The 15,253-nt window shown below is 35.9% G+C and overlaps 4 protein-coding genes and 1 long non-coding RNA gene across 18 annotated transcripts in view; 2 read left to right on the top strand and 3 right to left on the bottom strand.

Moving 5' to 3' along the window:
- Nucleotides 1–291: 291 nt before the first annotated feature.
- On the bottom strand, nt 292–4,686 carry LOC124187644 (juvenile hormone esterase-like). The gene is made up of 7 exons (XM_046579726.1): nt 4,421–4,686; nt 3,503–3,638; nt 2,685–3,030; nt 2,095–2,457; nt 1,768–1,931; nt 1,375–1,697; nt 292–1,290 (listed from the first exon to the last, which is right to left on the bottom strand). Exons 1-7 carry the CDS (start codon nt 4,684–4,686, stop codon nt 1,128–1,130), a joined length of 1,761 nt encoding a protein of 586 aa, XP_046435682.1. The 3' UTR covers nt 292–1,127.
- LOC124187700 lies at nt 2,457–6,283 on the top strand. The gene is made up of 2 exons (XR_006872182.1): nt 2,457–2,594; nt 4,426–6,283. It is a non-coding gene; the product is annotated as an uncharacterized LOC124187700 (long non-coding RNA).
- LOC124187696 (peroxiredoxin 1) lies at nt 6,053–9,540 on the bottom strand. Of its 2 annotated transcripts, none has more exons than XM_046579732.1 (4): nt 9,377–9,540; nt 7,804–7,946; nt 6,781–7,089; nt 6,053–6,645 (listed from the first exon to the last, which is right to left on the bottom strand). In XM_046579732.1, exons 2-4 carry the CDS (start codon nt 7,929–7,931, stop codon nt 6,501–6,503), a joined length of 582 nt encoding a protein of 193 aa, XP_046435688.1. In that variant the 5' UTR covers nt 7,932–7,946; nt 9,377–9,540; the 3' UTR covers nt 6,053–6,500. The 2 variants fall into 2 exon arrangements, with proteins under 2 accessions (XP_046435688.1, XP_046435689.1); XM_046579733.1 differs by lacking the exon at nt 9,377–9,540 and adding an exon at nt 8,560–8,584.
- Nucleotides 9,530–11,396, top strand: LOC124187697 (putative peptidyl-tRNA hydrolase PTRHD1). 5 transcript variants are annotated; one of them, XM_046579735.1, is made up of 4 exons: nt 9,613–9,688; nt 9,828–9,993; nt 10,176–10,367; nt 11,192–11,396. In XM_046579735.1, exons 2-4 carry the CDS (start codon nt 9,973–9,975, stop codon nt 11,360–11,362), a joined length of 384 nt encoding a protein of 127 aa, XP_046435691.1. In that variant the 5' UTR covers nt 9,613–9,688; nt 9,828–9,972; the 3' UTR covers nt 11,363–11,396. The 5 variants fall into 5 exon arrangements, with proteins under 5 accessions (XP_046435694.1, XP_046435693.1, XP_046435691.1 ...); XM_046579736.1 differs by having other exon boundaries at nt 9,647–9,728; XM_046579738.1 differs by lacking the exon at nt 9,828–9,993 and having other exon boundaries at nt 9,530–9,644.
- Nucleotides 11,397–11,809: 413 nt separating this feature from the next.
- Nucleotides 11,810–15,253, bottom strand: part of LOC124187553 (collagen alpha chain CG42342) — a 168,600-nt gene continuing 165,156 nt past the window's right edge. For all 9 annotated transcript variants that reach the window (XM_046579725.1, XM_046579716.1, XM_046579722.1 and 6 more), the window contains 3 exons: nt 14,888–15,022; nt 14,186–14,354; nt 11,810–13,817 (listed from right to left, as the gene is read on the bottom strand). In XM_046579725.1, coding sequence (XP_046435681.1) covers nt 14,232–14,354; nt 14,888–15,022 — 258 coding nt within the window. In that variant the 3' untranslated portion in view covers nt 11,810–13,817; nt 14,186–14,231. The remainder of the gene's footprint in view (nt 13,818–14,185; nt 14,355–14,887; nt 15,023–15,253) is intronic.

Here is a 15,253-nt window from a genome sequence, read left to right as displayed (position 1 = left end):
TGCCGACTTCTACTCGTCGAACGCGCTCGTACCCTCGTGCGAAACATTTTCAAAATGGCTGCTGCTTCGGCAATGTTCGGAAATTTTCGTAACCACTTGGTATTCACGTTCTGTGCCCCTCAACACCGCAAATGATCGAAATTGAAACTATAGTTTCGACCGAAGGTCACATTTTGGACAAAGTCAAAGCCGATTGTTTAACTTTAATAAACTAAAAACCATAATAATATCAATGCAAATTGTGTAGGAATTATTTGATATGATGCATGATAGCAGTAATAAAAGAAGTACTTAGTAAAATTTACATATTTATTTTTTTATTCAAATGGAATAAGATGACAGTACCTAACTCGGCACGCACTTGTGCGCGTTTTTTAAAAATTCGTTCGTTTTCGGCGCCTCATAGAAAACCTCGGCTTCAGTAAAACTGTGGGCTGAATTTTGGTCGAAGCCGACGATAATTGAAACACGCTATGTATAAATGTGGTCAACTCGCAATTGATTTGTGAATGTAGCTTACATGAGGCCACTACTCCGTCATTCCCAAGGAAGGGTCTATCAATTCATAGTCTCTTCGAAAATTGCAATGCATATTTTCTGGAATGCTTACGGACCTCGTAATTATGATATTGGTTGAAATCTGACAGCAGATTCAGTTCGTTGTCTTACAACAAATTGAGGGCACTTTAGATTTCCTCCTCTATTGTTCTCAACTTCTACCGTAGCTACTATTGTATTTTTACCTCATTGTTGCATTTCGTAAATTCTGCATGAGTGCGACGCAGTTCACGCTACAGTGGTTCAATATTATTTTAATCGTATTATAAATATATATTGAGTAATACAGCGTCAGTAAGATACTTTTTATAACTTCGGTGAATGTTTTTTATACATAGATGTAGCAAGTAGAAAACAGAATTATTAATGTCAGTTGAATTTGGCATACAAGTATAAGGTGTGCAAGGTGCGCTATTACTTTATGTTTACGTGTGAATATCAATCGCATCTGAGTATCTTTGAAATAACTTTTAGCACCAGATCCATTGACACGAAGCGATTATACCATTCAATAGGTTCAACAGGATGCAAGAATGTATAAATGGATGCATCAGCTGTGGAAGCTACATTTACAACGTAGCAGCATGGAACCTTTCCCAAAACTGCATTCGCTTTGTATGAAAACCGTTTTTAACCTCAAGTCTGCTGTCAGGTCCATTTCCAATTTGAAGATAATTTTCAAGAGATGAGTATGGTTCCCAAATCACGCTGTCACTCGTAGATGCAGGAATTCTGTAAACATATATAGTTAAATATAGCCAATAAAAAAGCAGAGTCGTCGCAGTTTACTTCAGCCACTCGCAACTTGATATTCACCCATTGGTAGCGAACGATGTCCATAATTGTACCATTGTATCAACCATTCTCAAGTCAGTTTGGCTGTATTCATAGCCTGGAGGGCCAAAAACTGTCTTCGGTCCAGGGAGAAGGTAAATCAGTTCATCACCATGAGATGCACCCCAATCCTCTGTGTTTCCTCCACTAAACTTATAGCTATAGCTGAAAGTGCCCCTATAGTTAAAAGAGCATAGATACACCGGACTCTTGTGCGTAACGAATGGTAGATGCTGTTGAACTTCTTTGTAGACGGGATAAATAATGAAAGCGTCAGTTAAGAGTAGTGTTAAGCTCTTCAATAGCTGAAAGCAAAACAACGAAAATACCAATTTGATGAACTTGAACATTTTCCATTAGCGATTTAATACTTACTAATTTTCTGTCAGCAGTTGGATCGGTTAAGTTATAGAACGACTTAAGAGCAGAAGTGTGGGCTGCGACATCAGCTGCCCAGGTGTCATACTTGAGTAGGCTCAGCAATAAAGAGTCAATGTTGTTCAAAGTTTCCTGGAATAAATCTGGTCTGTCGAAGTACACTGAAAATAGGTACAGTACAAGTAATTATGACAAAAATTAATATATTGCTCCAGAGATGTAGTGTTTCACACCTGTGGGCCCTGTGGCACAGTGAAGTAAAGCTACGCACGGTATTGCTTTATGGTAATGTTCATTGTTTTATTTTGGTGCACAGATACTTGCCTGCAGTAAGGACAATTCCTTCATCCCGAGTTACGAGCAGCACCCAAGGTATAACACGCTTTTTGCCGGCGGCAATAAGATTCGCTGGAGTATCCGTGAGCATTGCTCCTTCTACATCAGGCTCGACTACTGGAACCCAGCTGAAGAGATCGAATAACTTCATTTCCCTCAGTACTATTTCGGTATCGTACAGATACGATCCATTGAAACTCCTCAGGCAATTGACAAGGGCGGTTGACGTGTCGATCGGACAACCAAGGTATTCGCCTAATTTAGTGACACGTGCAGCAGCCACTGACCACGGTTCTGGAGCTGTTGGGCTGAGTGCCGATCCACTGTGTGTCATGTACCTGTGAAAGAGTCCTGCAAATGATTTCGTGATTATTTGCTGGAACAAAATGCTATCAACAATGACGAACCCACCACAGTGAAAATAAATTCATTACGAAAATGGAGATCTGGTAGAGCGATGAAATTTGACACGACAACAAGATCGAGCTGTGAGTTATACATGTTTATAAGAGAAAGATCGTCTGTTCCCCAACATAACAGAAATATATATCTTCCCAAAATTGGCTACCTGTTCTTACCTTCCGTCAAAGGAGACAATGTTAAATAATGAACAGCGATGGCGCCTGCACTTCCACCGAAAATTGTAACTTGATCGGGATCACCACCAAAATACTTGATGTTTTCTTGGGCCCATTTCAAAGCCTGAACTATGTCTTTGAGGTGATTGTTTCCGGGTGACACTTCGTCACCGGTAGTTAGAAATCCTAGTATACCGAACCGATAGTTTGGAACTAGTAGCACTACGTCCTTATTGAGGATGAATTGTGGACCCCATCTCTCAGGATTACTCACTCCGAATCTGAATTGTCCGCCATAAATAAAAACCATCACTGGTAGCAACGTGGAGTTTTCGCTCTTGGGAATCTGCGTGGTGAAAATATCCAAAAATGAATTTTTCAAATTGTTTATCAGCTGTCAGGTCTAACAGAGCTTTGTAATGATTTTACAACGGTGAACAACTTCTTATATATTGCCTCTATTCAGTAAGACACGGTCACAGAAATGGTGAAACTGGCCGTTAAACACAAACTTCAGTAATTGCCGTCTACGCATTTTACTATACTGTATCCTACTTCGTATTTAAACTCTTCAACTTTGGCACGGTTTTCTCGACACACGTAATTCTCTGGAATTTAATAAATGGAGAAAAACCTGACATTTACCGAACTGATGTCAATTTTTAATTCGATGCATTCTGTACAATGACAATAGAAACTGGAGACTAACTTTATACCCGTTTTCCACTTTCTAAAATTCTTACCTTGATAGAAGGTAGTAGATAATGGTAACAATATTCTGTGTCAAAATTGGAAAGTAATTCAATGAGATGGCATACCTGTGGCGTATAAACATTGAGATAAAGGCAGTCTTCATCCCCAATGAGTTCATCCTCGCGCTGAATACACGCGTTAGGATTATTGCCAGCGTCTAGAATCCCATTCCAAGGACCAGCTGGAACAGCTTGCTTGAACCTGAATGAAAAGCACGGAATAAACTGGATTTTGCCATGTCTTATGTGGTACAATTAAAAATAAATACTTTTGTGATAATTCAATGCAAGATGGTCGCTCGTCAAGTGCTTATCAAATTATTACATTCGTAAGCTAAAGTGATTGTTCTAGAAATGTAGAAAAAGAGAGTAAAATTATGAAGAAGAGCTCCGATATAGATTTTTTATTTTATACTGTTGAAAAACGGTGAAAAATTCAGTAGAATCGTTCAATTCACTCCACGATGGCTTGTTTGGTTTGGAAAACTGTTTTTCACAAATTTACCAAATCAATTTTTTTTTCTCTCCTAATAGTCAATTCATTTTTATCTATTAATCAAAATAAATATCAGTGCTGTCTGAAAAATTAAGTATTGAATGATATTAATGTGATAAAAAACATTTTCATGGTGGGATTGTAGGGAATAGTTTTCTGACAATAAATTAAATAACTCATCGTAAAGTGAAATCGAACGAATCTACTAAATTTTTCGCCGTTTTCGAGCGGTTTGAAATGAATAATTGATATTGAAGCTCTTGTTTAGTTTCAATCTGTTTTTTTTTTTATTTTGCTTATTTAAGGGTAACTCGCGTAGTCTACGAATGTAATAATTTTATAAATACCACGCTGAAAAATTTATGATGATCCAACAAAATATCTCGATATCATGCATCTACATTAGACTATTGCTCATTATTTGTGTGGGTGAAATATTTGAATCGAAACTTGATTGATAATATCTGCTCTCGTTTATGATCACAAACCTCAGATCTCCGATCGGCGGCTCAGCAAACGGGATTCCCTTGAAGCCGAAGAATCTTCTACCGAGATGGGTGACCATATTTATACCTCGAAGTGTCCCCTGAGGAATCGTCGTTTCCGGACGGATCCAATCCTCGTCGGCAGGAATCGCTCCATCTTTTATTGAAGTGATACCACAGTTCGCAAGACATGTGCTCAGTAAAAGTGCCTCGATTAGGTATGCGGTTGCATTATAACACGAAAGAAAAGCGATCGGATTTACAAACATGACTGCAGTTCGGATTGGAATGTACGGTACTTGACAAAGATAGCAACCTGAGTTCTTTTTATCTCAGTACACTGACATGGGTCTTACCGTTTCTAAGCGCATGTATGTTGAGCGACAATTAGAGGATTTACAATGTTATCAATTTTTCGGTTCATGATGATAAGATACTACATCTCGGCGCATTAGTTCTTGAGAGTGGTAATTTTGGCTAGCTTCAGCGGTTATCAACATTGATGTGAATTACGAACGACGATAGCTAATACGAACAGTATAAGTACTGTTCATAATAATTGTTTTTACAATCGTATCTGGTTGTAATAATAATCTGTCCACTGATAGCACGGCTCAACATGAAATTTTTTTTTTGCGGAATTCACATTTGAATAGAGAAATTTTTGTTCTATACATCAAATAATAACCAAAATCTATATTTATTACATAAAAAGTTCGCTTCTGTCTTTTTCACGTTGATAAATAATACATCAACACGATTTTTGAGTCTGGGTTCTAGATGTCAGATTTTGATTTCTTTTACGTAACTAATTAAAGAAAAAAGCGGCTGAAGTTTGTTTTTGTAGAAACCAGAACGAAATTTCGGATTTAAATAAAAATTACCTATTTTCTGAAACCTTTATTGTAAATTTCAACAAAACGAAATTCAGTTTCGCATTTAAATCAATTTTATTCAAAAATTTCAATGCGAAACTTAAGTTCGTCCAATTGCTATTCACAATAAATGTTTGAGCGGACAGGTAATTTTTTTTATATAAGACTTTTTTTTTTTTTTTTTGAAATTGAAAATTATGCGTACTCAATATTAAGTATATTTGATAAGGTACGAATAGCAGAGTGCAATTCAATTTATTTATAAATATATTAAAACACGAGCCGTCATTAGGTTTAAAATTCATTCATTCATCCATTCCATGTGTATAGTGTTTAAAATAGTGTATATTGTTAAAACTGGTGTATATTGTTAAAATTATAAATAATTGGAAATAACTGTCTTTCGTCGAGGCACTATATTCTTGGATTTCACTTTTGTTGTTTCTTCGTTTTACATCGTCTCTCTTTAAATTTGTCGTGACTTTTGGAGTGTATAATAATTAATTTGAAATGTTCGTCCTCGGGGATTTAATTTACTTGTTTATTATTATTTCGTCGATTTCTGATTTGTTCAGACTTAATTTCAGAGAGGGGAACCTCCGCACCTTCCTCTTCTTAGAGAGATGTAGACCAAGCAACTCCTACAATTTTAAATTTGTGACCAGGTGCCATCTAGCAATATAAAACTCAAGGATGAATATGCAATAATTAATTAAACGACGTAAGAATAAAGGTTAGATGTTACAATGCATAAGAAGAATTGATTACAAAATGATAGTTTATTTAAAAAAAAAAGATTGTTATGATCCGGCATTAGTTGTACACTACTATCGTAACAGATTGCCAAAATACACAAATATTGAAATACAAAAATGCTTCTTACAGGCTTTATGCTAATTATAGAAAAAAAAGGCAATAATGAAGTTTTGTAGGTGGATGGTTACTTGTTTTCACCGGTGGCGCTGCAAGTTTTTCTTCTTAAAACGAAAAATATTACTCAAAAAGAAGTTTTTCATCAACTTAAGACTGGAATACACAAATGAGAAATAATAAACTTGTTTCTAATCAAAATATCCTGCGTTATTTAAAATAGCCAACAAGACATCCTAGTATACCGCCATGATTTGGAGAGAAAAAGAAAAGTATTTTATATTTGTGTATGGCATGAGAGTAACACCGATTGATAAATCCCCGTTATCTCCAGAGATTTACGAATCCTTGAAGTATTGCTTGGATTCTTTGACGTCAGGCACCATAGTCTTCTGTCCTGGTTTCCAGCCAGCAGGGCAGACCTCACCGTATTTGTCAGTGTACTGGAATGCTTGTACAAGACGAAGAGTCTCATCAACAGATCTAAACAGAATAATGTCGTAAAATATTCCAACTTGTATACAGTTTGAGTATCAAGATCAGAATTCACAGCAATAGTACGGTAATGCTATTTCAATTAGGATAGGAAAAATTCTTAAAAAATAGTATAATACTCACCGCCCAACAGGGAGATCGTTGATGGTGATTTGTCGTAGAACTTGCTTGTCATCAATAATGAAAAGTCCACGGAATGGAATGCCAGATTCTTCGTCAAGGACACCGTAATCCTTAGAAATTTTCAAGCTCTTGTCAGCAAGCAGGGGAATTTTCATTTCTCCAAGACCTCCTTGCTTGCGTGGGGTGTTGATCCAGGCAAGATGGCTGAAGTGCGAGTCGGTAGACGCAGCAACAATTTCGCATCCAATTGCCCGGAATTCAGCGACACGATCAGAGAAGGCAATAATCTCCGTTGGACAGACAAAGGTGCTGTGGAAAGGATAACTTTAAATGGATATCCAAGACAACAAACGAATAAAGGAATGTAGAACTATTACCAGATTGCCAGATTTTAATAAAGAAGTAATTTTGATGTTTTACATGAAGTTGAATCATGTTGCACGCTCAGATGTAGCAAAATTGGTAGAAAGTTTTTGTTTAAATAGGGAACATCTAGTGCGCGGACTCCATTAAGTTAATGGAAATATACTAGTGATGTAGTACCATGAATAGATTAAGATGGCCGCAATGTAACATGATGAAACAGAATGTAGGCATGTTTAGTTTTCCACTTAATAAATCTTCAATTTCGTTCACAGTATTTATTCTTATAAATATACTATTAGTAGATTTTTCTCCTAGAAAAGAGAGGAGCATTATTTAGGCTTCATGGTATAATATTCTGAACAATGAATAACAGTAGGAGTGCTGGTGGTGGATGATGTTGGAGCAGTTGAGGGACTACAAAGAAAATGAAACTAAATCAATGTGTTTCTTTATTTTAACATTTTGTTCAAGTCAAGGTGGTTAGCCTATGGCTCTTCTTTCACGATCAAGTATGAATCATGTTTTAAAAAATGTAAATAAATTAAAACTTTTGAGATACAAATTGTATCAGTCATAATATTTTTACATCTCTGATGTTTCTGAAATGAACAACCATCACCAATCCCTTACTGATCAACTACTCAATTATATACTCACAAGTCCAATGGGTAGAAAAACAGGATCAGATATTTTCCCTTGTAGTCAGTTAATGAGATATCCTTGAACTGACCATCAACGACGGCAGTCCCTTTGAATGCAGGTGCTGGTTTTTGGAGAGCAGGCATTTTGGCGTTTGTATTCTAACAATGAACAAACGAATGTGCGAATCAAGTTCTGAACTCAGTACTCCATTTGGAAAAAAAGACAAAAAGAATGTTACATGTTTTCATGAAAAAAAAAAACATAGATGAATCGATTTCAGTCGTTGAGTATGAAACAGTTTATACTTCACTGAATTCCAAGTGACTAAAGAGATTAAAATATTATCTATGGATCAGTCACTGTGACTGATAGATAAAAAGAATTACACAGTCATGGCATCAGAACGAGGTAATGGCAATGAAACAAAAGTGAATAGAAAAATCAAGAAATTGTGCAAGATTGATTACAGCAGCTGTGTAAGTAATGAGCACTTACACAGTTGAGAAAAAAATGATATAAGATCGGGTTGTCGGTACGATTGTAAAATATTTGCACGTGTGCAAATGTAAAATCTAATCAGAAATTAGGAATAATGGATATGCGAGGATTATTGACAAAGCGTTATAATTAATATAGAAATTTTAAATAATTGAATTAATTCAAGAACAATGAATAAGCCAACAAACATTGCATGGAAATGTAGAAAACCAGTTATACAAAAATTCATAAAACATCAATAGTATAGGACTAAATGCATAGGTGCGTTTTTACTAGCTCATATCATGATAAACGTGGCTGTAATGCTTCTAGTATTTTCTATGAAGAAATTTGATGCCCGTTGAATCATCATGACCCATCAATCAAGTGTTTTGTAAGCGTGGCATAATCAAATCCGTTAATAGATATTTCATAAACGACAAATTAACGATTGTTTAATAATCAACAATCCGCGTCAGTGGGAATAAGTAAGAATACTCAATGCAATAAAGATTGTAATAAGTAACTGCGTGTAGTGACCGGTTTACACAAAGTTGTGCAACCTTCGATTAGCACAAGGTTAAATAAGTGTACAAGCAACAGAAACAATTGGACCGAGGAGAATACGTATCGCAATAAATACCGGCCTTGAAACGTTGAAACGGTCGGGAAACGATAGAAAAGAACAAGTATAATAGTTGGACAAAGGCGGGAAAATTAGCTATGTACAACAAGGTAAATCGCGTAACTACGTGACGTAAGAGAGTAATATACTCGCGCGTTTAAGGAAGACAATGACGCGTGTAGAAATAAAACGAGATTCAAAAGTATTCATGCGATACGTCGACATTGCTTGGATGGATTAGGAACCGTTAGACTGTTCAAGTAACGGTGAAGGGAGCCAGATTCATCTCCATCCTTCACAATAATTTACTCTTTCGTACATGCAGAGAAAAAAAACTAAACACAAAATCGGTTTATCACTGCGTGGTAGCAAAATTCGGTCAGACGATAGCAGTCAATGAATAATATTACGCACGTATTTGTCTTACGTACGTACCAACAGGTCGAGAGTTAATCGTTAAGTAATGGTGCAATTATCTTTACATACCTTGTTTCGAACTAAGATTCCACAAACTAAACCCTCGAGCAATTCAGCACGAATGAGGCAATGTTGCCGGCTTACCGGCAGATCGCGACTTTGGCGGGCCGGGGGGGGGGTTTAGCGGTGGTGGGGTTAGAGAGCGGCGACGAGTGTGCGCGATGCGACTTCCGGCTACGTTCAACCAACAGCTTCCGAATTGCTTCCTGATTTCCATCTGTAGTCCGATCGAGAAAACGTTTGACCAGTTTTCTGGCTGTGTTGTTGAGAGTTGCAGGCTTGTTTGTCTCGCATGCCTTCGATTCCTAACATAACCTAAATGTCAGTAATAATTTTCAAGTTTTATTCACTTCATGTAATCGTATGTATACATGATTGGTGAAATATATTCCGTATCGGTTTACGATACTGGCCGCTTTTTTACCTTAGCATAGTTTGACAGTTTTGAACTGTTTTGCAGGAGTGGCTTGTATTCGAAATTGCCAACTCGCTTATATCGTTGTTTCATATCCCTGAACGTAATGTGTAGAATCATTTATGAAGGGATTGTCATTATCTTTTAGGAGATAAAAAGATAGTTCTCAGCGCGAAAATTCCGAGGGATCATGGGTAGTTTCAAAGCAATGGTAATATTGATTATTAGATGCGGCAATGAGAAGTGAAAACTCGTACTTATCGACTTGGGTTAAAGAATTATCATAAGCAGCGTAAAAATATTTATGTTTTCGCCTTCGTGTATATTTCGTTGCTTGCGTATCGGATGTTTGGCTGTCGCTATCGACGGAATTAGATGATCTCTCATTTACAGATAATAATGTCTCAACTTATACAGTATGTCGTGGTTCGTCAGGATTTGATAAAAACCATGAGTTGGTCGGTCGGTGCTGTGATTGCGCAAGCTTGTCACGCGTGTTCGGCCGTTACGCATTTGTTTCACGATGATATTCATACGCGAGCTTACCTCGCCGATTTAGACAACATGCACAAGGTCGTTTTACAGGTAAATTGAAATAACCGCCAAATAAACTCCTCCCGCATCTCTTATGTAGTTATATGTTAATATTCATTTCACTTCGGTACCAAACAGTTGCAAGATTTTAAATTTACGAAAGTTTCCTTTGCTCCACGTTGTGACATCCTTAACTGCATTTACCGCTGCTCAGTGGTCAAAATTGGAACTTTTTAAAAGAATGTCTCGTTCAAAGCTCGAAAATTTCAATTCAAATCGTTCAGGTGGAATAATTTCAAAAAGAAACTATGACTTATCTCGTATCTTGTCTGTTTAATTTCAAATCGAAACGAATTACCGTGTCACACGACCTTCAGTACCTGGATTGCAATTTGTATTTTCCCATACTTAGCGAGTGCATGCCGGGTATCGTGGGAAGATAATTTGATTAAATTTAATTTAATACCGCAAAGTATTTGCGGTGGGCATCTGAAATTTCTCATGACGGGAATATAATTGCGTGTATCATATCACGAAGTTGCATACTGGGAAAACGATTATATTCAAATGTTTCCTGAGATAGTAAGATGTTCGTATAAATGTTGACACCAATGAACGATGACAGAGCAGTTCTCTCTCATTTTGTCTCTAACCGTAGACACAAAGTGTCGACCCGAACGTTTCGTTTAATGAAATGCTGCAGAGTCACGATGATTTTTTTCCACTTTCGGCATGTGGCTAGATTCAATAATAACAACAACAGCCACAATAATAATATACACGTTTACTCGATTAATTGTGTACTCGTACTACTTCCTTAACAATTTTACGACGATAACGTTTGATCAATTGTTGCAAGCATGTTTCTGTTTCAGGCTCCAGACGAGTCCAGTTTAACGGATTTGAAAAAATCTTTGGACGAAAACGACATCAAGCACAAGCTTTGGATAGAACAGCCGGAAAACATCCCTACTTGTCTAGTTGTAAAGCCGTATCCAAAAGAAGAGATTCAAATTTATTTTAAGAAATTCAAATTGTTTAAGTAGCTCGATGCAATAAAATAATTTCTTTTCACTCACAGCAAGGACATGTTTTATTACCTTTCCTCGCAATTTTACGGTGCCTCGCGGTATGCGTGTTTTGGCCAAGGGATAATCTAAAATCAATCATCAACTAGTCCGTCAATTTAATAATCGTATTTATTAATATGTGCTAATGGTATGACTCGTCGAAATATAAAATATTAGCAAAATATTATAAATCATGATTTTATAAATTGGAAAATACTGATCGTTTGATATAGAATTTGTGCGCCAGTAATATTGGATAAATTTTTTCCCGTTTCGAAACTTTCAGAACTAGACATATATAATAGTTTATAATAATATGTGTACAGTATACAGTATAAATTAAAATTATTTATTGTCTACGATATTTCTACAGTATTCGCATATCTATAATGTAATACCCTTTTAAATTTTTCATTCGCTTTGAAAATTTGCGTTTAAAATTATAATATATTGAATTATGTATGTGACAGATTTAAATATACTGCGGACACTTCGGTCACAGACTGATAATCTTTCCCGATGGAAATGACCTGGTTGATGGTTCGCTGAGTTAAGGCAGAGATCAATGACGCGCGTTTCAGATATCAAGAATTTGGAATGGTCTAGAATCTAGATTAATGGAATTTTACAAACAGATTCGTTATTTTCAGCTATTTTCTCGTCCACTTTTTGCTTCATATTTACTTTACGCATTACGTAACACGCGTGAAATGAAGATTATTTTAACAATATATTTGATTTATACACCAGATCAGTTCTTTCGAATTAATATTACAAAAATCAAGATGAAAGTGAGGTTGTTTGATATGTTCGAGATTAAATGTGCATGCATCGAACGAGGATTACGTAAATAATTAAGAGGTCGCTTTTATCCATCAAAATAACGCGTTAAAAAATATCTAGCTTAGCAAAATATGACAGCGTCATACCACGAGATACTCTGATCCTATATTCAGTGCCCTCTTAACCAGAGATGATTGCTGCACATCGTGAGATAAACTTTTTATCGATACAACGCGATTCACTGAATAATAACGCAGTGAAAACTGTCGAAACGGCGTAAGCGTAGACAGGTATATATCATACATGGAAAATCGGTTATTTGTATACAGAGTATATATGTTATAACAACATTATACCTATATGCATAGAGATATATATTAGACATGTATATATATATATATTATATATATTATATATATATAATATATATATATAATGTTAATATTGACATGTGTACAAGGAATATTTTCCCTAAAAGTCTTAAAACTAACGTTATCTGCATTCCGCAGTGATAAATGGTAAAGTTAGAGATTATCGTTACATAACGTTATAACAATTTAATCGTGTAAAAAATATTACTTGCCACAATGATAAAATTACCGATGAAATTTGCTGACGCTTGTTACGCTATCTTTATTCACCGAAGTTCGTCCGACGTTGCGTAATTTTCTCTTTTTGTGTCAATATGAAAGTAAATAATTATACTACTTTTCTCTTAGCATTGTTAATTAATCGGAATAAGTGTATGATGTTATATAATAATGATAGTTTTACCTATACACGATACAATGATAATTGAAAATTCCGTCGTTTATAAATTAGATACGTAATATAAATATATATATGTGTATATTTCAATGTACGTTTAATTGTTCCTACTTCCTAATTATACAAGTTATAATGTAGTGTTTTAACTACGTACGTAAGAATATTTCTTGAAAAACTGTACACGAGTACAATGATTAATTGGAAAAAAATTAATAATTATTGTAATAAATTATTTTCATTGTCAATTCAGCATCTTCTATGCAAACGAGTTTCCAAACGTGGGCATAAGCTGGTTAAAGCCCTTTCGATTTAATAATCATTCAAATTCATCGAAACGAATGCATTTAATTACAAGGTACGTTCTTCAACGAATAACTTTATATACTGTTATTATAATTACCATCATAATTCAATGTTGCTATTCTCATCGGCGTTACGATTGTTATGTTACAATAACTATTATTATCATTATGTACACGCATAGTTGGCGCTGCTATTAGACACTGTAAGTACATTTATTTACAACACTTATGAATAGGATGTTTTTTTAATAATTAAATATTGACTTGATTATTTTTTTTAACATATATACGTTGTGAAAGAGTAAAGAAAGAAATATAATAGAAGAAGTGAAAGAAATGGAATAATAATTATTATAGGATACGTGTAATTCGTTATTGTTGAATTATGATGCGCGTTTATTGATGAGAGAGAAAGAGAGCGAGAGAGAGAAAGAGAGATAGAGAGAGAGAGACAGGGAGAAAAAGAAAAATTTCTTCTTATTCGTAGAAATGATCATATCCTGGCGTTCTCTTCCTCGTCTGGTTCATATTCTTGAAGAAGAATCCAGGATCGCGTGAAGCCTTCGGGATCTCCATCTCTGTAATCCGAAATGATTACTATTCCCCCCATTTCCACAAGCTGTTGTGCTTCGACTGAAACGAAAGATGAAAGAGAGAACAAAAAAAAAAAAAACTCAAAAAAAAAAACACCTGTTTCAATCTCTGTGGAAATTGATCCCAGTTTGTTTCGTTTTTATTTGTTGAAAATATTTTTTTATTCTCCATCTCTACACCAATTATTCGTTCAACGTTATAACGAAATGTGCGATATTATCTATAATATTCACCGCATGCACCCAGGTTAGTTAGTAAAAATCGCAAATGAAAGGACAAAAAAAAAAATAAGAGACACAGAGAAACACGTAGAAATATCGCGGCACCGGAAGTACGGGAGGTTCAACTTTACCAGGTCACGTTAGTTTTGGGAGGAATGTGAGTCACGTGATGAGCATTTATTTCTCTGCCATATTTCCGTTTTGGTCTGGGTAATCGTCGTATTCTTCTTCCGGTTCCTCGTAATCCGTTTCCGCTGGTTCAGGACCGTCAGGCGCGGGTCCTGGCGTACTCATCATTTCCTAATCACAGGAGGTAATAATTCCAAAACACAAGGATCAAATCCCCTGACTGATAGAAATCAATATCACGCAGGCTGCTGAGGGTGCAAGGAGAGAAATCATTCGTTACTCGCAGTAAGTCTGACAGCACGAACGCAACCAACCACCGTATAAAATTCAAGCGACAATTAACTCTTGCATGCAATTTATTTAAATTGTGAAATATTGAATTGTTTTTTTTTTTTTGACATTTTTTGACAAAGAGAACAAGACAACTTGTGTAAAATGCTGAAAATCAATTATACCGATATAAGAAATCAGATTGAAATCTTGTTATCGGTAAGAAATTGAAACATATTTTTGTACCAACGATCCGTATAATAGCTGAAAATAAAATACTACAACAGAATTAATAAGGCCATGCAATTTGTAGTAATTAATTAGCGATGTACAATGGATATGTTGGTTATGCAACAAGCCTCGATGAGTAATGGAAGGAAAGCGAAACAGGACAAAAATAGATAGCGAGAGAGGAGCGAGGTGGGAATTTGTACCTTGGGTGGTCTCCAGCCGCATCCAGGAAGCGGAAGTCCATCGGCTCCCAAAGGACACGGGGCATCTAGTCCAGGAACACCTTGGTCTCCTTTGTCACCCTTGTCGCCTTTTCTTCCTCGCTTACCTGGCGGACCCTGAAGACAACGCGCGAGAAGCATTCGTTAGGTCCGAGTTCGTTTTTGAGAAATATCAAGTATTAAGACACGTACTGCAGTTGCGGCGTGCAAGTAGGCCAGGCATTGTAACAAAACTTTGTGCATTTTTATTTAGGTGTGTAATATCGCTGTAAATTATAAATTGATGGATTTTGGGGAGTTGAAGATGTGCAGAAAATTGTTTTTATACTTTCGAGGATGGATGTATCG

This window comes from Neodiprion fabricii, chromosome 1, assembly GCF_021155785.1.
Source record: "Neodiprion fabricii isolate iyNeoFabr1 chromosome 1, iyNeoFabr1.1, whole genome shotgun sequence".
NCBI lineage: Eukaryota > Metazoa > Arthropoda > Insecta > Hymenoptera > Diprionidae > Neodiprion > Neodiprion fabricii.
This window is presented reverse-complemented; position numbering and strand designations above follow the sequence as displayed.